Source organism: Orcinus orca, chromosome X (assembly GCF_937001465.1).
Source record: "Orcinus orca chromosome X, mOrcOrc1.1, whole genome shotgun sequence".
NCBI lineage: Eukaryota > Metazoa > Chordata > Mammalia > Artiodactyla > Delphinidae > Orcinus > Orcinus orca.
Window position 1 is genome coordinate 55,774,959 of NC_064580.1, and position 25,163 is coordinate 55,800,121.

At 36.0% G+C, this 25,163-nt stretch overlaps 1 protein-coding gene across 1 annotated transcript in view; it reads left to right on the forward strand.

The window, feature by feature from the left end:
- Positions 1–25,163, forward strand: part of ZC3H12B (zinc finger CCCH-type containing 12B) — a 161,199-nt gene that overhangs the window by 111,053 nt on the left and 24,983 nt on the right. Inside the window, exon 2 of the mRNA XM_004283549.3 lies at positions 17,865–18,624. Coding sequence (XP_004283597.1) covers positions 18,020–18,624 — 605 coding nt within the window. The 5' untranslated portion in view covers positions 17,865–18,019. The remainder of the gene's footprint in view (positions 1–17,864; positions 18,625–25,163) is intronic.

A 25,163-nucleotide genomic window follows, 5' to 3' on the forward strand; every position in this document is an offset into this window, starting at 1 on the left:
TCTTCTCTAAATATTTATTAGAATTCTCCTGTGAAGCCATCTGGTCCTGGACTTTTGTTTGTTGGAAGATTTTTAATCAAAGTTTCGATTTCAGTACTTTTGATTGGTCTCTTCCTATTTTCTATTTCTTCCTGGTTCAGTCTTGGAAGGTTACACCTTTCTAAGAATTTGTGCATTTCTTCCAAGTTGTCCATTTTATTGGCATAGAGTTGCTTGTGGTAATCTCTTAGGATGCTTTGTGTTTCTGCGGTGTCCATTGTAACTTCTCCTTTTTTATTTCTAATTTTATTGATTTGAGTCATCTCCCTTTTCTTCTTGATGAGTCTGGCTAATGATTTATCATTTTTTTTATCTTCTCAAAGAACGAGCTGTTAGTTTTATTGATCTCTGTTATCATTTCCTTCATTTCTTTTTCATTTATTTTTGATTTCAACTTTATGATTTCTTTATTTTTGCTAACTTAGCAGGGGGTTTGTTCTTCCTCTAATTTCTTTAGGTGTAAGGTTAGGTTGTTTACTGTAGATTTTTCTTGTTTCTTGATGTAGAATTGTATTGATATAACCTTCCCTCTTAGAACTGCTTTTGCTGCATCCCATAGGTTTTTGGTTGTCTTGCTTTCATTGTCATTTGCTTCTAGGTATTTTTTTAAATTTCCTCTTTGATTTCTTCAGTGATCTCTATGTTATTTAGTAGTGTATTTTTCAGCCTCCATGTGTTTTTATTTTTATGGCTTCTTTCCTGTAATTGATTTCCAGTCTCTTAGCGTTGTGGACCTAAAAGATTCTTGATGTGATTTCAGTTTTCTTAAATATACCAAGGCTTGATTTGTGACCCAAGATATGATCTATCCTGGAGAGCATTCCATGAGCACTTAAGAAGAAAGTATATTTTGTTGTTTTTGGACTGAATGTCCTATAAATATCAATTAAATCCATCTTGTTTAATGTGTCATTTCACGCTTGTGTTTCCTTATTTATTTTCATTTTGGATGATCTGTCCATTGGTGAAAGAGGGGTGTTAAAGTCCCCTACTATAACTGTGTTACTGTCAGTATCCCCTTTTATGGCTGTTAGCATTTGCCTTACGTATTGAGGTGCCCCTATGTTAGGTGCATAAATATTTACAATTGTTATATCTTCTTCTTGGATTGATCCCCTGAACATTATGTAGTGTCCTTCTTTGTCTCTTGTAATAGTCTTTCTTTTATAGTCATTTGGTATGATATGAGAATTGCTACTCCAGATTTCCTTTGATTTCCATTTGCATGGAATATCTTTTTCCATCCCCTCACTTTCAGTTTGTATGTGTCCCTGGGTCTGTAGTGGGTCTCGTGGACAGCATATATATGGGTCTTGTTTTTGTATCCATTCAGCCAGTCAGTGTCTTTTGGTTGGAGCATTTAATCCATTTAAATTTTAGGTAATTATTGATATGTATGTTCCTATTACCATTTTCTTAATTGTTTTGGGTTTGTTTTTGTAAGTCTTTTCCTTCTCTTGTGTTTCCTGCTTAGAGAAGTTCCTTTAGCATTTGTTGAAAAGCTGGTTTGGTAGTGCTGAAACTCTTTACTTTTGCTTGTCTGTAAAGGTTTTATTTTCTCTGTCGAATCTCAGTGAGATCCTTGCTGGGTAGAGTAATCTTGGTTGTAGGTTTTTCACTTTCATCACTTAAATATCTCCTGCCACTCTCTTCTGACTTGCAGAGTTTCTGCTGAAAGATCAGCTGTTAACCTTATGGGGATTCCCTTGTATGTTATTTGTTGCTTTTCCATTGCTGCCTTTAATATTTTTTCTTTGTATTTAATTTTTGATAGTTTGATTAATATGTGTCTTGGCATGTTTCTCCTGGAATTTATCCTGCATGGGACTCTCTGTGCTTCTTGGACTTGATTGGCTCTTTCCTTTGCCATATTAGGGAAGTTTTCAACTATAATCTCTCCAAATATTTTCTCAGTCCCTTTTTTTTTTCCTCTTCTTCTTTGGGACCCCTACAATTCGAATTTTAGTGTGTTTAATGTTGTACCAGATGTCTCTGAGACTGTCTTCAATCCTTTTCATTCTTTTTTCTTTATTGTTCTCTGTGGTAGTTATTTCCATTATTTTGTCTTCCAGGTCACTTATCTGTTCTTCTCCCTCAGTCATTCTGCTCTTGATTCCTTCTAGAGAATTTTTAATTTCATTTATAGTGTTGTTCATCACTGTTTGTTCGCTCTTTAGTTCTTCTAGGTCCTTGTTAAAAGTTTCTTGTATTTTCTCCATTCTATTTCCAAGATTTGGATCATCTTTACTATTATTACTCTGAATTCTTTTTCTGGTAAACTGCCTATTTCCTCTTCATTTGTTTTGTCTGGTGGTTTTTTACCTTGCTCCTTCATCTGCTGTGTATTTCTCTGTCTTCTCATTTTTCTTAACTACTGTGTTTGGTGACTCCTTTTCACAGGCTGCAGGTTCATAGTTCCCATTGTTTTTAGTGTCTGCCCCCAGCGGGTAAGGTTTGTTCATTCAGTTGTGTAGGCTTCCTTGTGGAATGGACTGGTCCCCTGTTCTGGTGGATGAAGCTGAATCTTGTCTTTCTGGTGGGCAGTGCTCCATCCAGTGGTGTATTTTGGTGTGTCTGTGAACTTAGCATGATTTTAGGCAGCCTCTCTGCTAATGGGTGGGGTTGTGTTCCTGTCTTGCTGGTTGTTTGGCATGGGGTGTCCAGCACTGAAGCTTGCTGGTCATTGGGTGGAGCTGGGTCTTAGCATTGAGATGAAGATCTCTGGGAGAGCTCTCACTGATTGATATTATGGGGGCCCAGGAAGTCTCTGTTGGTCCAATGTCCTGAACTCAGCTCTTCCACCAAAGATGCTCAGGCCTGACACCCGGCCAGAGCACCAATACCCTGTCAGCCACACCTCTCCAGGTACTTAGAGAGTTTCTTGCCTTTGGGGAAGTCTGAGGTCTTCTGCCAACATTCAGTAGGTGTTCTATAGGAGTTGTTCCACATTTAGATGTATTTTTTATGTATTTGTTGGGAGGAAGATGATTTCCACTTCTTACTCCTCCGCTATCTTGAATGTCCTCCATCCACTGAGTTTTCACTGTTTTGTGTCTGGATCCGAAAGCTCCCACAAAGGCACTTTTGTTCAGGGATGGCTGTCAAATTATTGTCTCTGAGGGGGGATACAAGCAGGGGACTTCCTATTCCATCATCATACTGATATCACTTGGACCACACTTTCTTATTTCTTTGCATGTCTCATATTGTTTTGTTGTTGAAAACTGGACATTTTAAGTAATATAATGTGGTAACTTTGGAAATCAAATTTCCGCCTCTTCCCAGCGTTTGTCATTGTAGTTGTTATTTAGTGACTTCTGAAGTAATTCTATAAATTCTTCAACAGAATTCTTTGTTGTGTGTGATCATTGCGGTCTCTGCCTGAAATTGCTTAGTTGTCAGCTAATGGTTCAACAGAGTTCTTCTTAAATACCTTGAACCAATAAATGTCCCTCCCTTTGCAGAGGAACTTTGTGTGCATGTTGGCACACACTTTCAGCACTCTAGGAGGCACTTGATAACTTTGCCTTAGCCTACACTTCCTAATGCACAGAGCCTTAATGTCAGCCAGAGGTGAGAGATAAAGGATTTTTCAAGTCTTTCCTGTGCACATGCACAGCCCTGCACACACATGTGTCCTTCCAGATCCCCCAGGAATATGTGGGAGCTTTTCATTGTCCCCTATGGACATCTAGTTTCCAGTTTTTATGTTTAAGAGTTTTAGTCAGCTTATTTTTTGCCCCAAATGTTATTACAACTGAAGACAGCTGCAAGGCTAAACAATAGCCTCTAATTATTTTTGATAAAACTCCCTGGGGAAAAATCTTTTCACCATACCCAAGCACTAAGTCAGGACAAATAAAGACAAGCTCTATGAGTCAAGTATTCTAAGGAACTGCTAGACATATCAGATAATGATGATTCTAAGGGGATGGTACTTTGGAGCAGCTCTAAATGCATTCTGATCCCTATATTGGCTTCTAAGTTGCTGTATTTCATTACTAGTGTGATTGTGAGGCTGTTGGCTTTCAAGGCCACTATGGATCTTGGGAGAGGAGATGGGAATAGGATAAATTAAAATGCCACAATTTCTGTTCTTACCATGGTTCAGCCAGTTGTTTGTTGTTGTTGTGTTTTGGTTTAGAACAAACACTCCCTAGATTACTGCAAGTCTTTGTTTAATTTCCAGAATTCTGGAAATGTTGACTTTAACAAGTTTTGTTTGTGTTCTCATTGCTTTTATAGACAAGCGGTTTTTGGAGTTCCTGTCTCTACCATTCCTGTTGACATCACCCATAACTAAGCTAACACAATATTTTAAAGCAACTATACTCCAATAAAAAAAATCTCATGACATAAAGGTAATTACATGGACTTTTAGACATTTGGAGAGTTATGCTGTACATTGTTTTCACTATTTTTAATCTCTACTGTGAAAAAATGTGCTTTCCAAACAATTAGTATTAATGTTTACTGAAATACAAAGTCAATTACAGGCAGCTTTTTAAGCAAATTGCCACTAGATAATAAGTGACTCACAAGAAATCATTTTAACCCAACTCACCATTATTAAGGTGAAAGTCAGGACTGTATATAACTGATACAAAGTCAAATATTTTTTATAATTTTGATCAAGTGAACTTGGCTGCAGGATGCTATAGTATGTCAGAGGCTGCAACAGTACAAAAATGAAGCATTTAATAAAGTATTTATTGAAAAATTACCATGTACATAGCAATATGCAGTGTTGGGACTGGGAAAAGAGGAACTACAAACATGAATGTGAATCGTTCTTGCCTTTAGTGGAACTCATAGTCTAGTGAGGGAGAGAGACAGACTTGTAACAAACGAAGGAGGGAGTGAAGTGGAAGAAGTAGAGGGGAGAGAATCCTGACTGTGAAGAGCATTAATCACTAGTCTTAACTCCACTGTGGTCTTTCATACCTCCATGCCCTTTCAATGTTACTCCATCTGCCCAGCATGTCTTCCACAATTCCCTTACCTTTTCCCTGATGAACCCTCAAAGCCAGCTCCAATTTCACTTCCCTTGCCTCAGGTAGCAGAATTACTTATTCCCTCCTTCGTTTTCTCTTAGCACTTATAAACGACCTTATGAGAGTATATTATTCTGTGACAGTTTAAATGTTTGTCTTACCTACTAGGATGTGAACGTCTTATAGGGACTGTGTCATATTTGTTTTAGAACCCTCAGTATCTAGAGTAGTGCTGGGCACATAGTATGCAAAAGAGAGAGAGAAAGGGAGAGAAAGAGATAAATTAGAACTTCCTATCTTCAAAGATCCAAATTGGAACAGTGATTTTATGATGTGGAAGGGCAGATTTTGGACATCCTCCTACTGGAAATGTATGGATAAGAGAGGAATGTAAGCCCAAGAGAAATACTACTTTGACATTATGTTTCAACAGTATAGTTGATGGTGAAGCAACCTACCAAGTCTGGAGATATGAAAATATGTCATATGGACAACTGGTATAGAAATTTACAGTTTATAAACAGCTTTCATATCTGTTTTTCATTTGATATTTACAAAATCCTATGAAATAGGTGCTATCACCATTCTCACTTCACAGGTGAGAAAACTACGGCTCAGAGAGGTAATATAATTTGTCCAAGATCACACAATTAGCCATGGTAGAGTTAGGACTAGCATGTAAGTCTCCTGACTCTCATTCTACTACAGTTGTTGCTGCTTATTATTAAGTGGTTCACACCTCTCTCTTATAACCAACAATAACAATATCTTACATTTATATTATTTTATAATATACCTTCCCCATTTTCTTCTTTGATCCTCACACTGGTCCTCTCAGTAGAAAGATAAAAATATCCCCATTTTCCAGGGGACAAAACAGACCAATAGGTGAGATGACTGCCTAAAGTCACACAGCTCTAGTAAATGATAGAAGGCTGCTCCTGCTTCAGACGTTCAAGTACCAACAGCACGCTATGCTCATGGAGCAACCAGGAAAGTGCCTATGTCATAAAATGATTGACATATTATTCACTATAACATATATTGCATTAAATATTTCCTATTCTGAAAGCCTCTAAAATATATTTAAAACTCTTTCTTATGAACCTGAATGGCCACAGTAGTGCAGCTTTGGCTGAGATAGAACAGAGCAGCTGTTGAAAAGAAAACAGTACATAACTGTCTGAGAAAGAAAGTGAAAACAAATAGTGTGTTGGTTAAAATAAGGATAATTAAGACTTATGAGAGTCTAATAACCTCTACAAGCATTCCACTCCCCCTTTCCCTCTTACTCCCATTTTCCTCCAAATACATTTTGAATTTCCTCTTGGAGATCACTGGGGCTAACCAGACTTAAGCTGATGACCTCATGGCTGCAACACTGCAAGCTACCCCTCAGAACTGTCCTGATCATTGAGTGATTTCTTATTTTAGTCTAATGATTTGATTATGAAGAAAGAAAATAGGATATACTCTATTCTACTTATTTTTCAAAGCAGTTGAATTGGAGAGAAGCAAGAAAGATCAAGCCTGGTATTATTAACTGAATGGGATGCTCAAGATATGTTTATTGCTATTAAAGTCATAAAACAGGCACTATTTTTTTTCAATTTACTGTGAGTGTTGGATGGCACAGGCACATTTCCCTACAGCTTTGACCAAAAGAATTTTTGGGGTGGGAGTGTATGGCACAGAGAAAGAAAAGAGAATGGTGAAGGACAGAAAAGGGGAGAGGGCAGAAGAAAGCAAAAAAATAAAATAAATAAGAAACTTCATCAATGAGTCTTGACATGTTCTCTGGAACATGTGGAACCCACTAGTGACAGCTGTCATTAGTGGCCAGAGAACATACATGCACTGCACAGTTACTCTAATAAAGACCATCTCTTGTAGTGTGTGATGCAGCGTCCCCACATGAATTTCAACCAATCTTTATCTAGACCTTCTTTATACAGAAAGAAGAAAATAGTAGGTATGTAACCTACAGCTTCCTTGTTTTTCTGAAAGGTTGAGCACTAGAAATGATTTTGTATGGGAGATTGAATCCAGTATAAATTAAGGTGACATTTACCAATGTGGTTTTAATTAGTTTAGACAGCAGAGTGTGTGTAGTACTTTGTTTTAGTTGTTCTGTTGACATAAAACTTTCCTAATGGGATGAGTGCATTGAAAAGGAGCAAGAAAATGAGCCCCAGTTTAAAACCTAGGGATAATGGGTCTTGAAATTAAATCATTTTATGTTTATTATGTTTGAAATCCTAGAAGAATGAATGGATATTAAAAGTTAACGGAGTGTTACTTTCCTATAAACACTTTGTCTAAAACTTCAACATTGATACAGGGGACAAGAATTGAGGCCATTTAATCATGCGAAGATTTGAAATGAAATCCTAAATTTTGAATAACTTAGTTGTGTTTAGCTCCAGCCATGACATGCATCTTATTGAGAATGCATTGAAGATTAAAAGTAAAAAAGGAAAGAAAGAAAAAGCCTATTTTTTTTAGAGGGTAGTGAAAGGACAGGCTGACAAACACACTCTCTTTGCCTGAGGGAAATCCCATTTTTACAAACCACAGAAAATAGGCTATTTCTTATACTTATTTCTTTGCTAAGTGTTACCACCATTCAAGAGCACATGGACAAGTGGATACAGTTGGAGGCTGAGGAAGCAATAAAGCAAGTCTTTATCTCCTTTATGATATAATTGCTGTATGTAATTGATTTAATATAAATGAAAATGATAAGATTCAGATTTTGGATTTTTTCAGTTCACTCTCATGTGAACTTTTTCATTTTGAGAATCAGTAAGTATTTCAAACCCCTTTGCCTCCCAAGCATTGAGAAAGCTTACATTTCATATTTTTCCCTGGGATTTTTGTAACTTCTTTAGCTGATGTGCTTGACACAGGGAATTAAAGGTAGACTATATAAGTTATAACAACCCAAATCTGGGCTGTATAGGTAATGGCATGGCCTTGTTGATTGAGAGCGTGTATGTGAAAGCACTTAGGCAAGCTCTAATTTGAAATGCAAACGTAAATGATTGTTCATATTTTATTACTATTACTAAAGTTTCATAATAGCTTTTATTTTCTTTGCCACTTTTAGAGTAAAATATGATGGGTTGATACAATACTGATTTGGATTTGTTCTCTTTAAAGTTAATTCTAAAAGCGGTGGTACAGTTCAAGCAGTAGAAACCAAGAAAAGAGTTTAGTATTCTTATTATGACTGAACTGTAATCATTTCTCAGTTATCTGGGCCTCACCAAAACTCTCACATAGTAGATAATTTTTTATTGAAATATAGTTGATGTACAGTATTACATAAGTTGCAGGTGTACAATATAGTGAGTTACAATTTTTAAAGGTTATATTTCATTTATAGTTATTATAAAATATTTGCTATATTCCCCATATTGTACAATATATCCTTGTAGTTCATTTTATATATAGTAGTTTTTACCTCTTTATCCCCTACACTTATATTGCCCCCATCCCCTTTCCTCTCCTAGTGGTAACCACTAGTTTGTTTTCTAAATATATCTGTGTGTCTGCTTCTTTTTTGTTATATTCACTAGTTTGTTGTATTTTTTAGATTCCACATATAAGTGACATCATACAGTGTTTGTCTTTCTCTATCTGACTTATTTCACTTAGCATAATAATCTCCAAGTCCATCGATGTTGCTGCAAATGGCAAAATTACATTCTTTTTTATGGCTGAGCAGTATTCCATCATATATATATTTAACCCAGATTTTTGTTTTTTTTTAATCTTGAGTTACATGAGCTGTTTATATATGTTGGATATCAACCTTTATCAGTCATATCATTTGCAAATATTTTCTCCCATTCAATAGGTTGTCTTTTTGTTTGGTCAAGGTTTCCTTTGCTGTGCAAAAGCTTTTAACTTTAATTAGGCCTCATTTATTTATTTTTGCTTTTTATTTCCTTTGCTTTAGGAGACAAATCCAAAAACATATTGCTATGATTTATGTCAAAGAGTGTTCTGCCTATGTTTTCCTCTAGGAGTTTTATGTTTTCTGGTCCTACATTTCGGTCTTTAATTCATTTTGAGTTTAATTTTGTATGTGGTGCTAGAAAATGTTGTATTTTCATTCATTTACTTGTAGCTGTCCAGTTTTCTCAGCACCACTTATTGAAGGGACTGTCTTTTCTCCATTGTATACTCTTGCTTTGTTGTAGATTAATTGATCATAAGTGTGTGGGCTTTTTTTTTTTTCTGGGCCATTTTGTTCCATTGAGCTATGTGTCTGTTTCTGAGCCAGTACTATACTGTTTTGATTATTGTAGCTTTGTAGTATAGTCTGAAGTCAGGGCGCATGATTCTTCCAGCTCTGTTATCAAGTTGTTTGGGCCATTCAGGATCTTTTGTGTTTCCATACAAATTTTTAAATTATTTGTTCTAGTTCTGTGAAAAATGCCCTTAGTATTTTGATAGGGATTGCATTGGGGATTGTATTGAATCTATAGATTGCCCTGGGTAGTATAGTCATTTTAACAATATTAATTCTTCCAATTCAAAAACAAGGTATATCTTTCCATCTGTGTCCTCTTCAGTGTCTTTCATCAGTGTCTTAGAGTTTTCTGAGTACAAGACTTTTACCTCTTTAGGTAGATTTATTCCTAGGTATTTTATTCTTTTTGATGTGATGGTAAATGGGATTGTTTCCTTAATTTCTCTTTCTAATAGTTTGTTGTTAGTGTAGAAATGCAACAGATTTCTTTATATTAGTTTTGTATCCTGCAACCTTACCAAATTCGTTTATGAGCTCTAGTAGTTTTCTGGTGGCAGTTTTAGGATTTTCTTTGTGCAGTGTCAGGGCATCTCAAAATAGTAACAGTTTTACTCCTTCCTTTCCAATTTGGATTCCTTTTATTTATTTTTCTTGTCTGATTGTTGTGGCTAGGACTTCCAATTATATGTTAAATAAAAGTGGTGAGAGCAGGCAGGCACCCTTTTCTTGTTCCTCATCTTAAAGGAAATGCTTTCAGCTTTTCACTGTTGAGTATGATATTAGCTGTGGGTTTTTCATATATGGCTTTTATTACGTTGAGGTAGGTTCCATCTATTCCCACTTTCTGGAGAGTTTTTATCATAGATGGATATCAAATTTTAACAAAAGTATTTTCTGCATTTATTGAGATGATCATATGATTTTTATTCTTCAGTTTGTTAATGATGTGTATCACATTGATTGATTTTTGGATATTGAAAAATCTTTGCATCCCTGGTATAAATCCCACTTGATCATGGTGTATGATACTTTTAATGTATTGCTGGATTTTGTTTGCTAATATTTTGTTGAGGATTTTTGCATCTATGTTCATCAGTGATATTGATCTCTAATTTTCTTTTTTTGTGATATCTTTGTCTGGTTTTGGTATCAGGGTGATGCTGACCTCTTAGAATGAGGTCAGGCGTGTTCTTTCCTCTGTAAATTTTGGAATACTTTGAGAAAGATAGGAGTTAACTCTTCTCTAAATGTTTGGTAGAATTCATCTGTGAAGCCATCTGATCATGGACTTTTATTGGTTGGGAGGTTTTTTGATTATTGATTCAATTTCATTACTGGCAATTGGTCTGTTCATATTTTCTATTTCTTCCTGGTTCAGTCTTGGGAGACTGTACCTTACTAAGAATTTATCCATTTCTTCTAGGTTGTCCATTTTATTGGCATATAGTTATTCATAGTAATCTCTTATGATCATTTGTATTCCTGTGGGTATTTCTGTATTTGATATGGGTATTTTCTTTGAGGATACCTATTATGAAAAACCTGCTAGAAGGGAAAGGAATGGGCAGCTGTCTAATTAGGTATCCCTAAGTGTCTCTCGAAACATGCCTTCCCAGATCACAGTTTGAGATTTAACTGCTCTACAAATAAGAAAGTGGCTTAGTCACATGTAGATAATTGAGAATTAACTATTCTGTTCTTGATTTGGCTACTGCTTGATGGCTCTGTTCTACATGGTTATTGGACTTTTTTGAACATTTCCAATGATTTTGGTTCAGTAGACATGGTCAGATGTTTCTGTCTCCATACAGGGTGTTGTTTAGCAGATTTTGGAGAAGATGAAGTGGGGTTTGTTGTAGAACCTGATTGATATTGGAAAATTACTCTGTGCAAATGCAAAATGAACGAATCATATTTTGTAATAAGGATGGGGGAGGGGTGGAGGAAGAAAGTGGACTGAGCAGACTGAATGGTAAGGTGAAGATTCTTTTTCCCTTGGTGGAAATTCCTTGTCACTTTTGACAGCTTTTGCCTGCATTTGTTTTTCTGTTTTTTTAGCTTCAAAGGCAAGTTTTCAATCATTTGTTTATTATATTCTTAAGAAAATTATAGGCAAGCTCTGTACCTATAACACACAGCCAACTGATGACAAATCTCTCAACTTCTTAAAACAAATTATATCCAGTCCTTTAATTTCTTCTGATGAATGTGATTTTCCAAAATATGTCAGTATTTGTGATTTTTTAAATCAATAACAATGAAAGATAAAAACTCTTTACAATACCTGTCATAAGTAACAGCTAGAACATCGTCTTTGAAAGTTTTCCCCCCAGTCACCTTCCTTTTTCAGTAAAAGTAACTATTTTCCTTTAGCCATCTTCACCAGTAATATTAAGCATGAGGCATTAATTAAGGCACAATATCATATTAATCTTCATATATCTATAACATTAAAAATTCTTTCCTACCCAGTAAATTGTTACTCTTTCCTTTAAGACTCAACTCATATTGTCCCTATACTTTTTAACAGTTAATCATTTGTCACAGGTTATAATTATGAATTATATAAGTATTTGATTATTGTCTATCTCCACTCCCACCACCACCACTATAAGCACTATGAGATCAGAATCCTTGTCCGTTTTTACACCCTACCAGAAAACATGTCTCTTGGTACATAGCACTAAGTAGATGTTAATTAATTAATTAGTCAGAAAATTACTCCAAATATTATATCTTTCTTGAATTCTTCATAATCCCTTCAACCACCACCCTCATCTCCCACCCTGCAGTTAGAATCGAACATTCCCTCTTCTGTATGTAAATGGAAATTTTCAAGTAACTTGAAGGACCAACCATGCATCCATATTTGCCTGGGAATTCCCCAGTTCATGCCTATTGTTCTGACGTAATTATTAGTAATGATCCTTCATTCTCAAAATTGTCCCCACTTGAACTAAAATTGATATGATCACCCTCTATAGAATTGTGTTTCAGCATTCCCTAGGGCCATTTCTAGTCATTTTTAAAATTAGTTTGAGAGTTCTTTGAGGACAGGATCAGTTCTGATCTCTCCTTCTAGACCCAGGGCTTATCACAGTCTCTGGCACTCAGCGATTGTTCTTTTGAATGAAAAGACTTTCCTGCTATCTTTGCCTCAAGAAGTTTGCATTGTAAAACAACACAAAACAAACACAAAAAAACACATGATACTTACACACCTACGTAGGTTTTAGGACAGACAACCAGCATTTCTCTTAAAAACTTGCTTAAGGCTTTAAAAAGTAAATCAAAGTTTATGTCTGCCAAGTCATTTATTTATCTTCTATCTTAGGTTATTGAGTAAGAAACTTTCACAGTAATAACTAGACATTTGGTCTGCTAGCTAAGAGCAGTCAAACTTATCTTTTACAGGTACCTGTCATTTGCCAGGAAAATATACATTTAGTCTTATAAACAGTTCTTGTTAAGTGACTTTGGAGCTTTGAATAAATGCAAGAGGAAAGTTTTCAATTTCCTGTGTGCACTAGAAATTATTTTCAAGAGAATAAAATGTAAGTCAGTAGTAAATATGGAACTTATAAAGGAAATAGGATTTAAAATTTATATAACAAAGATTAATGGAGAAGTGACAGTGAAATGGGTGTCTATGTGTCTATTCATTAAGGGAAAAATTTGAAGTAACAAGTGGTGATATAATCATTAGAGAAGTCATATGCTGCCTGAATGTCAGGTCTGAGATGTCAATTCTGTGTGCATATGTTGTTTCCAAACGTGACTTTCCTAAGATAAGTATGCAGTTATCTATATTATTCTTAGATAAAACTACTGATGAATTTTCTTCTTGTTTAAATGAATAGAATTAAAGTGTAACTGGAAAACCCTAGTACACTAATTACATAGATAGTCTGGTTTTAGATTAGTGAGCACAGCTGCTATCTGAAGAGCTTATCAATGCTCACAGGTCTATAGTCTTGCCTCACTGTCAATCTTCTCTTTTTTTAAACCAAACTTCTGGTGGTGTCTGTTGTACCCTTTACATATATTGAGAGCCTACTATGTTCTGTTCACTTTTCTAAGCACTCTCCTTACTCATTTTATGTAATCCTTGTTCTGTGAGGTAACTATCCGTATCCTCATTTCATATATGAGGAAACCGAGGCTCAAAGTAAAGGAAACACCTTGGACAGGTTAGAACTCAAACCTGAGGGGACAGATGATGTAGGTGAAAGGAGTTTAGAAATAAAATGCCCCTATTTCTCTTCTGTAATTAATGTTCTTTTCAAATATTCTAGTTTCTCATGCAAATTGAGTTGATTTTCTCCTTTTTACAATATAATAAATACAATTACAGTAGATAAAAGAGGCTGCAGATACAATTCATGAATGTGCACACACCTTTTTTTCTTGTCTGGAGCACACGTCTCTATTCGTGACTCTTATAGCCAGCTTCAATTGCTTTAAAGCAATTTTAATGGTTTACCAGTCTCCCCAGTAGATGGGGACCCTGATATTTTGCAAAAAGTAATGCTGGAGAAGTTGTCCTCTTCAGGAGTGGAGTTCAGCTTTAGCTAGAAGAATATGGTGTGGTATTCGGAGAATTTACCTGGCAGAAAGTAAAAAAGAGTTCTTAAAAGATGTGTATGTTTCTGCACCCTGTTGAAATGCCATGTTTCTCTTCCTTCGTTTTTGTGATAAGCAGTTAACTTTAGATATGACTTTTGTGTGTGGGGGGGAATTAAACCACTATGACCATCACTGAAAATTTTGTGTCTAGATTTAGTAGAGAATTAGAGACCCTTAGATGGCTCTGTAGTGCAATGGATAGTGCATCGGACTTCTCGAGACTCTATTTTTTTAATGTGAGTCCAATCATTTTTTATTGAATTATAGTTGATGTGCAATATTATGTTAGCTTCAGGTTTACAACGTAATGATTTGACATTTAAATACATTACAAAATTATCACCCCAAAATTCTAATAACCATCTGTCACCATACAAAATTATTACGACATTATTGACTATATATTCCTTATGCTGTGTATTGGATCCCTGTGACATTTATTTTATTATTGGAAGTCTGTACTTCTTAATCCTCTTCACCTATTTCACCCAACCCCTCACCCTCACCACCCAGCCCCAACCAGCAACCACGAGCTTGTTCTCTGTATCTATTGGTCTGTTTCTGTTTTGTTATGTTTATTCATTTGATTTGTTTTTTAGATCCCACATATAAGTGAAATTTACAGTATTTGTCTTTCTTTGTCTGACTTATTTCACTTAACATAATACCTTCTAAGGAATTCCCTGGAGGTCCAGTGGTTAGGACTCCATGCTTTCACTGCCAAGGACCCAGGTTTGATACCTGGTCAGGAAACTAAAAACAAACAAAAAACAACAACAAAAATAATACCTTCTAGGTTCATTCATGTTGTCTCAAAAGGCAAGATTTCATTAATTTTTATAGCTGAATAATATTCTGTGTGTGTGTGTGTGTGTGTGTGTGTGTATACACAAATATATCTCACACCTCTTTTATCCATTCATCTATTGATAGACACTTAAGTTGTTTTCATAGCTTGGTTGCTGTAAATAATGTTGCAATGAACATAAGGGTGCATATATCTTTTTGAATTGGTGTTTTTGCTTACTTTGTGTAAATATCCAGAAGTGGAAATGCTGGTAGTTCTATTTTTAATTTTTTGAGGAACCTCCATGCTATTTTCCATATTGGCTGTGCCAAGTTACATTCTCACCAACAGTGCAGGAGTATTCCCTTTTCTTCACATCCTCACCAGCACTAGTTAGTTGTTGTCTTTTTGATGATAGCCATCCTGATAGGTGTGAGGTGATAGGTGTGAGGTGATATTGTGGTTTTGATGCATTTTGTTGATGATTAATGAAGTTAGGGATCTTTTCATATCTCTGACCAGTTTTTAATCAGAAAGTTTGGGGCTTTTTGTTATTGAGTTGTATGAGTTCTTTATATATTTTGAATATTAAGCCCTTATCTAACATGTCATTTGCAAATATCTTCTCTGATTCAGTAGGTTGCTTTTCTTTTGTTGATAGTGCGCAAGCACTTTTTAGTTTGATGTAGTCTCATTTGTTTATTTTTTTCTTTTGTTGCCCTTGCCTGAGGACACAGATCCAAAAAATGTTGCTAAGACTGTTGTCAAAAAGCATACTGCTTATGTTTTCTTCTAGGTGTTCTATGGTTTCAAGTCTTACACTTAAATCTTTAATCCATTTTGAATTTATTTTTGTATATGGTGTAAGAAATTAGTCCAGTTTGATTCTTTTACATGCAGGTGTCCAGTTTTCCCAACACCGTTTATTGAAGAGGCTGTCTTTTCCCTATTGTATATTCTTGTCTCCTTTGTCATAAATTAATTGACCCAATAGACTTCGGTTTATTCTTTGGCTCTCTATTCTCTCCCATTGATCTATGTGTCTGTTTTTGTACCAATACCACACTATTTTAATTACTATAAATTTTTAGTAAAGTTTTAAGTCAAGGAGCATAATACATCCAGCTTTGTTCTTTTTTCTCAAAATTGCTTTGGCTATTCAGTGCCTTTTTTGGTTCCATATAAATTTTAGAATTATTTATTCTAGTTCTGTGAAAACTACCATTAATGTTTTGATAGGGATTGCATTGAATCTGTAGATTGCTTTGTGTAGTATGGAAATTTTAACAATATTAATTTTTCCAATCCATGAGCAAGGTATATCTTTCATTTGTTTGTGTTGTTTTCAATTTCTTTCATCAGTATCTTATCCTGTTCAGAATACAGGTCTTTCACTGCCCTGGTTAAATTTATTTCTAGGTATTTGATTCTTTTTGATGCAATTGTAAATGGGATTGTTTTGTTAATTTCTCTTTCTGATAGATGGTTTTTAGTGTATAGAAACATTAGAGATTTCTGTATATTAATTTTGTATCCTGCAACTTTATCTCATTTGTCAGTTCTAATAGCTTTTTTGGTGAAGTCTTCAGGGTTTCTATATATAGTATAATGTCATCTGCAAGAGGTTTTACTTCTTTCTTTCCAATTTGGATTACTTTTATTTCTTTTTCTTATATGATTGCTGTGGCTAGAGCTTCCAATACTGTGTTGAATAAAAGTGGTGAGAGTAGGCCAACTTGTCTTGTTCCTGATCTTAGAGGAAATGCTTTCTGGTTTTCACAATTGAGTATAATGTTGGTTGTTGGGGTATATATGGCCTTTATTATGTTGAGGTATCTTAACTCTATACCCACTTTCTGGAGAGTTTTTATCATAAACAGATGTTAAATTTTGTCAAAAGCTTTTTATGCATCAATTGAAGTGATCATATGATTTTTATTCTTCAATTTGTTAATGTGGTATATCACATTGATTAATTTGCAGATATTGAAAAATCCTTGCATCCCTGGGATAAATCCCACTGGATCATGGTGTGTGAACCTTTTAGCTTACTGTTGAATTTAGTTTGCTAATATTTTGTTGAGTGTTTTTGCATTTATGTTTATCAGTGATTTTGGCCTGTAATTTTCTTTTTTATGTTGTCTTTGTCTAGTTTTGTTATCAGGGTAATGCTGGCTTGGAAGCAGCATTGAAAGCATTCCCTCCTCTTCAACTTTCTGGAATAGTCTGAGAAGGAGAGGCAGTAACTCTTTTAAAAATGTTTACCTGTGAAGCCATCTTATGCTGGACTTTTGTTTGATGGGAGGTTTTTAATTACAGATTTAATTTCATTACTGGCAATTGGTCTGTTCATATTTTTATTTATTCCTGATTCAGTCTTGAGAAACTGTGTTTCTAGGAATTTATCCATTTCTTTCATGTTGTCCACTTTTTGGCATATAATTTTTTGTAGAAATTTCTTATAATTCTTTGTATTTCTGTGCTGTCAGTTGTAACATCTTTTTCACTTCTGATTTTATTTATTTAGGCCCTCTCTGTCTCTTTTGTTTGATGAGTCTGGCTAAAGTTTTATCAATTTTGTATATCTTTTCAAAGAACCAGGCCTTACTTTCATTGATTTTTCCATTGCTTTTTAGTCTGTATTTCATTTATTTCTGCTCTAATCTTTATTATTCATTTCTTTCTACTAACTCTGGGTTTTGTTTCTTCTTAATTTTCTAGTTCCTTTAGTGTAGATTCTTTACTTGAGACTTTTCTTGTTTCCTGAGGCAGGCTTGCATCACTATAAACTTCCCTCTTACAACTGCTTTGCTTCAGTCTCATAGATATTTGTATCATTGTGTTTACATTTTTATCTCAAAATATTTTTTATTTTCTGTTTGATTTCTTCAATGACCTATTGGTCATTTAGTAACATGCTGTCTAGACTCCATGTGTTCAATTATTTTCTTTTAGTTGTTTATGTTGTAGTAAATTTTATAGTCTCATATCATTGTGGTCTGAAAAGATGCTTGGTAATATTTCAAGAGTCCAATCATTATAAGCAGAAAAATATAATGTCAGACAACTGTAGTTTCTTAGGAAGAAAACACTGTGTTCTAAAATGCTTTTTCATAAGTTTACTAAACATGATTATGGTATGTGTGTTTATTTGTAGGAACTGGTAACATCTAAACATAACAAACCAAACAGGCAAACCCTTGTGCCATCACTACCACCCCATTTTACACAAAGGGAGGCCAATGTACATGGATTCCAAGAAGGCTAAAAAGAAAAAGAGCTGATTAGACCTCAGATTGCCCACTAAACGGGATGACGGCCACAGCTGCAGTGGAAACACCAAAAATGAAGAAGAATGCCTCCAAGGAAGAGAAGCAGCAGCCTAAGCAAGAGAACACAGAGCAGCATAATGCTGATTCTGAAGAGTTGAACTCTGAGAGTGACCCTGAACAGATGAGCCTTAAAAGCAGCAGTAATGACAACAGCTGCCAACCTGGAGATGTTCAGTTGAAGAAAAAGGATATTCCCTCTAAGCCACACCGCCAGCTTTGTAGATCACCCTGCCTAGATCATCCAAGCTTCTCCCAGAGTAGCATTCTACAGGATGGGAAGCTTGACTTGGAAAAAGAATACCAAACCAAGATGGATTTTGCTTTAAAGCTGGGCTATGCAGAGGAACAGATTCAATTAGTACTGAATAAGCTGGGTCCAGAATCGCTTATTAATGATGTACTGGCAGAACTTGTCAGACTTGGAAACAAAGGTGATTTGGAAGGGCAAGTCAACTTGAGTTTGTTAGTGCCTCGGGGTCCCAGCTCCAGAGAAGTTGCAAGCCCTGAACTGTCTCTTGAAGATGAAATAGACAACAGTGACAATTTGAGACCAGTTGTCATAGATGGAAGTAATGTGGCAATGAGGTAAGACTGGTATATTTTCTTTCTCTTTCTTTAAAACTGCCCTGTATGCAGACATTGCTTAGCAGACTATCTAGAGGTACATTTCAATATACAGTTCTATATAATCTTCATAGCAACTTTATTTTACAGATGAGAAAACTAGAGCTCGGCAAGGTTAAATGACTTCCTTGCGAACACTTGATATAGGTAATATGTAGCAAAGTGAGGATTTAAGTTTTCTGGCTTCAGATGAATGAAATGAAATTAACATTTGTAATCTATTTTGTGCCAAGTACTTTGCATATATGATTTAACCTGCAGGTGAGCCAACTCAAGTTCAGAAGTTAAGTAACCGCCAAAGTTACACAAGTAATAAATGGCAGTTTGTATTAAAACCTGAATCTGACTCCAATGCTCCTTCTGCAATATCATGCAACAGTATGTGGCTATTAATGTTATTAAGAATATTTGACATTGGGCTTCTCTGGTGGCGCAGTGGTTGAGAGTCCGCCTGCTGAAGCAGTGGACGCGGGTTCATGCCCCGGTCAGGGAGGATCCCACATGCCGCAGAGCGGCTGGGCCCGTGGGCCATGGCCGCTGAGCCTGTGAGTCTGGAGCCTGTGCTCTGCGGCGGGAGAGGCCACAGCAGTGAGAGGCCTGTGTACCGCAAGAAAAAAAAAAGAATATTTGACACGGTTTCTATTTTTTTTAACATCTATATTGGAGCATAATTGTTTTACAATGGTGTGTTAATTTCTGCTTTATAAAAAAGTGAATCAGTTATACATATACATATGTTCCCATATCTCTTCCTTTTTTTTAATAGTTATCTTTTATTTATTTATTTATTTATTTTTGGCTGTGTTGGGTCTTCGTTTCTGTGCGAGGGCTTTCTCTAGTTGTGGCAAGCGGGGGCCACTCTTCATCGTGGTGCATGGGCCTCTTCACTATCGTGGCCTCTAAGGTTGCAAAGCACAGGCTCCAGACGTGCAGGCTCAGTAGTTGAGCTCACGGGTCTAGTTGCTCCGTGGCATGTGGGATCTTCCAAAACCAGGGCTCGAACCCGTGTCACCTGCATTAGCAGGCAGATTCTCAACCACTGCTCCACCAGGGAAGCCAATCTCTTCCCTCTTGTGTCTCCCTCCCTTCCACACTCCCTATCCCACCCCTCTAGGTGGTCACAAAGCACTGAGCTGATCTCCCTGTGCTATGCAGCTGCTTCCCACTAGCTATCTATTTTATGTTTGGTAGTGTATATATGTCCATGCCACTCACTCACTTTGTCACATCTTACCCTTCCCCCTCCTCTTATCCTCAAGTCCATTCTCTAGTAGGTCTGTGTCCTTATTCCCATCTTACCCCTAGGTTCTTTGTGACATTTTTTTTCTTAGACACCATATATATGTGTTAGCATAAGGTATTTGTTTTCTCTTTCTCACTTACTTCACTCTATGACAGACTCTAGGTTCATCCACCTCACTACAAATAACTCAATTTCATTTCTTTTTATGGATGAGTAATATTCCATTGTATATATGAGCCACATCTTTATTCATTCATCTGTTGATGGACACTTAGGTTAATTCCATGTCCTGGCTGTTGTAAATAGAGCTGCAATGAACATTTAGGTACATGACTCTCTTTGAATTATGGATTTCTCAGGGTGTATGCCCAGTAGTGGGATTGCTAGGTCATATGGTAGTTCTATTTTTACATTTTCAAGGAACTTCCATACTGTTCTCCATAGTGGCTGTATCTATTTACATTCCAACCAACAGTGTAAGAATGTTCCCTTTTCTCCACACCCTCTCCAGCATTTATTGTTTCTAGATTTTTTGGTGATGGCCATTCTGACTGGTGTGAGATGATATCTCATTGTAGTTTTGATTCACATTTCTCTAATGATTAATGATGCTGAGCATTCTTTCATGTGTTGCTGGCAATCTGTATATCTTCTTTGGAGAAATGTCTATTTAGGTCTTCTGCCCATTTTGGATTGGATTGTTTGTTTTTTGTTATTCAGCTGTATGAGCTGCTTGTAAATTGTGGATATTAATCCTTTGTCAGTTGCTTCATTAGCAAATACTTTCTCCCATTCAGAGGGTTTTCTTTTGGTCTTGTTTATGGTTTCCTTTGCTGGCCAAAAGCTTTGAAGTTTCATTAGGTCCCATTTGTTTATTTTTGTTTTTATTTCCATTTCTCTAGGAGGTGGGTCAAAAAGGATCTTGCTGTGATTTATGTCATAGAGTGTTTTGCCTATGTTTTCTTCTAAGAGTTTGATGGTGTCTGGCCTTACATTTAGGTCTTCAATCCATTTTGAGTTTATTTTTATGTATGGTGTTAAGGAGTGTTCTAATTTCATTCTTTTACATGTCCAGTTTGCCCAGCACCACTTATTGAAGAGGTTGTCTTTTCTACACTGTATATTCTTGCCTCCTTTATCAAAGATAAGGTGACTATATGTGTGTGGGTTTATCTCTGGGCTTTCTATCCTGTTCCATTGATCTATATTTCTGTTTTTGTGCCAGTCCCATACTGCCTTGATTACTGTAGCTTTATAGTATAGTCTGAAGTCAGGGAGCCTGATTCCTCCAGCTCCATTTTTCGTTCTCAAGATTGCTTTGGCTATTAGGGGTCTTTTGTGTTTCCATGAAAATAGTGAAATATTTGCTTCTAGTTCTGTGAAAAATGCCAGTGGTAGTTTGATAGGGATTGCATTGAATCTGTAGATTGCTTTGGGTAGTAGAGTCATTTTCACAATGTTGATTCTTCCAGTCCAAGAACATGGTATATCTCTGCATCTAGTTGTATCAACTTTAATTTTTTTCAGCAGTGTCTTATAATTTTCTGCATACAGGTCTTTTGTCTCCTTAGGTAAGTTTATTCCTAGATATCTTATTCTTTTTTGAAATGGTAAATGGGAGTGTTTTCTTAATTTCACTTTCAGATTTTTCATCATTAGTGTATAGGAATGCCAGAGATTTCTGTGCATTAATTTTGTATCCTGCTACTTTACCAAATTCATTGATTAGATCTAGTAGTTTTCTGGTAGCATCTTTAGTATTCTCTATGTATAGTATCATGTCATCTGCAAACAGTGACATCTTTAATTCTTCTCTTTTGATTTGGATTCCTTTTATTTCTTTTACTTCTCGGATTGTTGTAGCTAAAACTTCCAAAGCTATGTTGAATAAGAATGTGAGAGTGGGCAACCTTGTCTTGTTCATTATCTTATTGGAAATGGTTTCAGCTTTTCACCATTGAGGATGATGTTGACTGTGGGTTTGTCATATGTGGCCTTTATTATGTTGAGGTAAGTTCCCTCTATGCCCACTTTCTGCAGGGTTTTTATCAAAAATAGGTGTTGAATTTTGTCGAAAGCTTTCTCTGCATCTGTTGAGAGGATCATATGGTTTTTCTTCTTCAATTTGTTAATGTGGTATATCATGTTGATTGATTTGCGTATATTGAAGAATCCTTGCATTCCTGGACGAAACCCCACTTTCTCATGGTGTATGATCCTTTTAATGTGCTGTTGGATTCTGTTTGCTAGTATTTTGTTGAGGATTTTTGCATCTATATTCATCAGTGATATTGGCCTGTAGTTTTCTTTCTTTGTGACATCTTTGTCTGGTTTTGGTATCAGGGTGATGGTGGCCTCGTAGAATGATTTTGGGAGTGTTCTTCCCTCTGCTATATTTTGGAAGAGTTTGAGCAGGATAGGTCTTATCTGTTCTCTAAATGTTTGATAGAATTTGCCTGTGAAGCCATCTGATCCTGGGCTTTTGTTTGTTGGAAGATTTTTAATCATGGTTGCAATTTCAGTGCTTGTGATTGGTCTGTTCGTATTTTCTGTTTCTTCCTGGTTAAGTCTCGGCAGGTGGTGCATTTCTAAGAATTTTTCCATTTCTTCCAGGTTGTCCATTTTATTGGCATAGAGTTGCTTGTAGTAATCTTTCATGATTCTTTGTATTTCTGCAGTGTCAGTTGTTACTTCTTTTTCATTTCTAATTCTATTGATTTGAGTCTTCTCCCTTTTTTTTTTTTGATAAGTCTGGCTAATGGTTTATCAATTTTGTTTATTTTCTCAAAGAACCAGGTTTTAGTTTCATTGATCTTTGCTATCAGTTCCTTCATGTATTTCTGATCTGATCTTTATGATTTCTTTCCTTCTGCTAACTTTGGGGTTTTTTTTTTGTTTTTCTTTCTCTAATTGCTTTAGGTGCAAAGTTAGGTTGTTTATTTGAGCTGTTTCCTGTTTCTTGCGGTAGGATTTTATTTCTATAAACTTCCCTCTTTGAACTGTTTTTGCTGCATCCCATATGTTTTGGATCATCGTGTCTCCATTGTCATTTGTTTCTAGGTATTTTTTGATTTCTTCAGTGATCACTTGGTTATTAAGTAGTGTATTGTTTAGCCTCCATGTGTTTGTATTTTTTACAGATCTTTTCCCGTAATTGATATCTAATCTCATAGCATTGTGGTCAGAAAAGATAATTGATATGATTTCAATTTTCTTAAATTTACCAAGACCTGATTTGTGACCCAAGATATGATCTAACCTGGAGAATGTTCCCTGAGCACTTGAGAAAATTGTGTATTCTGTTGTTTTTGGATGGAATGTCTGACAAATATCAATTAAGTCCATCTTGTTTAATCATTTACAGCTTGTTTTTCCTTATTTGATTTCATTTTGGATGATCTGTCCATTGGTGAATGTGGGGTGTTAAGGTCCCCTACTATGATTGTGTTACTGTCGATTTCCCCTTTCATGGCTGTTAGTATTTGCCTTATGTACTGAGGTGCTCCTATGTTGGGTGCATAAATATTTACAATTGTGATATCTTCTTCTTGGTTTTATCCCTTGATCATTATGTAGTGTCCTTCTTTGTCTCTTGTAATAGTCTTTATTTTAAAGTCTATTTTGTCTGATATGAGAATTGTTACTGCAGCTTTCTTTTGATTTCCATTTGCATGGAATATCTTTTTCCATCCCCTCAATTTCACCCTCTGTGTGTCCTTAGGTCTGAAGTGGGTCTCCTATAGAACATAGGAGAGGCATATATATGGGTCTTGTTTTTGTATCCATTCAGCCAGTCTGTGTCTTTTGGTGGGAACGTTTAATCCATTTACATTTAAGGTAATTATTGATATGTATGTTCCTATTCCTATATTCTTAATTGTTTTGGGTTTGTTATTGTAGGTATTTTCTATCTCCTGTGTTTCTTGCCTAGAGAAGTTCCTTTAGCATTTGTTGTAAAGCTGGTTTGATGTTGCTGAATTCTCTCAGGTTTTGCTTGTCTGTAAAGCTTTTAATTTCTCCATCAAATCTGAATGAGATCTTTGGTGGGTAGAGTAATCTTAGTTGTATGTTTTTCTCCTTCATCACTTTAAATATGTCCTGCCACTCCCTTCTGGCTTGCAGAGTTTCTGCTGAAAGTTCAGCTGTTAACCTTATGGGGATTCCCTTGTGTGTTATTTGTTGTTTTTCCCTTGCTGCTTTTAATATGCTTTCTTTGTATTTAATTTTTGACAGTTTGATTAATATGTGTCTTGGCGTATTTCTCCTTGGATTTATCCTGTATGGGACTCTCTGTGCTTCCTGGACTTGATTAACTATTTCCTTTCCCATATTAGGGAAGTTTTCAACTATAATTTCTTCAAATATTTTCTCAGCCCCTTTCTTTTTCTCTTCTTCTTCTGGGACCCCTATAATTCGAATGTTGGTGTGTTTAATATGTCCCAGGTGTCTCTGAGACTGTCCTCAGTTCTTTTCATTCTTTTTTCTTTACTCAGCTCTGCAATAGTTATTTCCACTATTTTATCTTCCAGGTCACTTATCCGTTCTTCTGCCTCAGTTATTCTGCTATTGATCCCTTCTAGAGTATTTTTAATTTCATTTATTGTGTTGTTCATCATTGCTTGTTTCCTCTTTAGTTCTTCTACGTCCTTGTTAAATGTTTCTTGCATTTTCTCTATTCTATTTCCAAGATTTTGGATCATCTTTACTATCATTATTCTGAATTCTTTTTCAGGTAGACTGCCTATTTCCTCTTCATTTGTTAGGTCCGGTGGGTTTTTCCTTGCTCCTTCATCTGCTGTGTGTTTTTCTGTTTTCTCATTTTGCTTATCTTACTGTGTTTGTGGTCTCCTTTTCGCAGGCTGCATCTTTGTAGTTCCCGTTATTTCTGTTGTCTGTCCTCAGTAGGTAAAGCTGTTTCAGTGGGTTTTGTAGGCTTCCTGGTGTAGGGGACTAGTGCCTGTGTTCTGGTGGATGAGGCTGGATCTTGTCTTTCTGGTGGGCAGGTCCACTTCTGCTTGTGTGTTTTGGGGTGTCTGTGGACCTATTATGATTTTAGGCAGCCTCTCTGCTAATGGATAGGGCTGTGTTCCTGTCTTGCTAATTGTTTGGCATTGGGTATCCTGCACTATAGCTTGCTGGTCATTGAGTGAAGCTGGGTGTTGGTGTTGAGATGGAGACCTCTGGGAGATTTTTGCTGTTTGATATTACGTGGAGCTGGGAGGTATCTTATGGACCAGTGTCCTGAATTTGGCTTTCC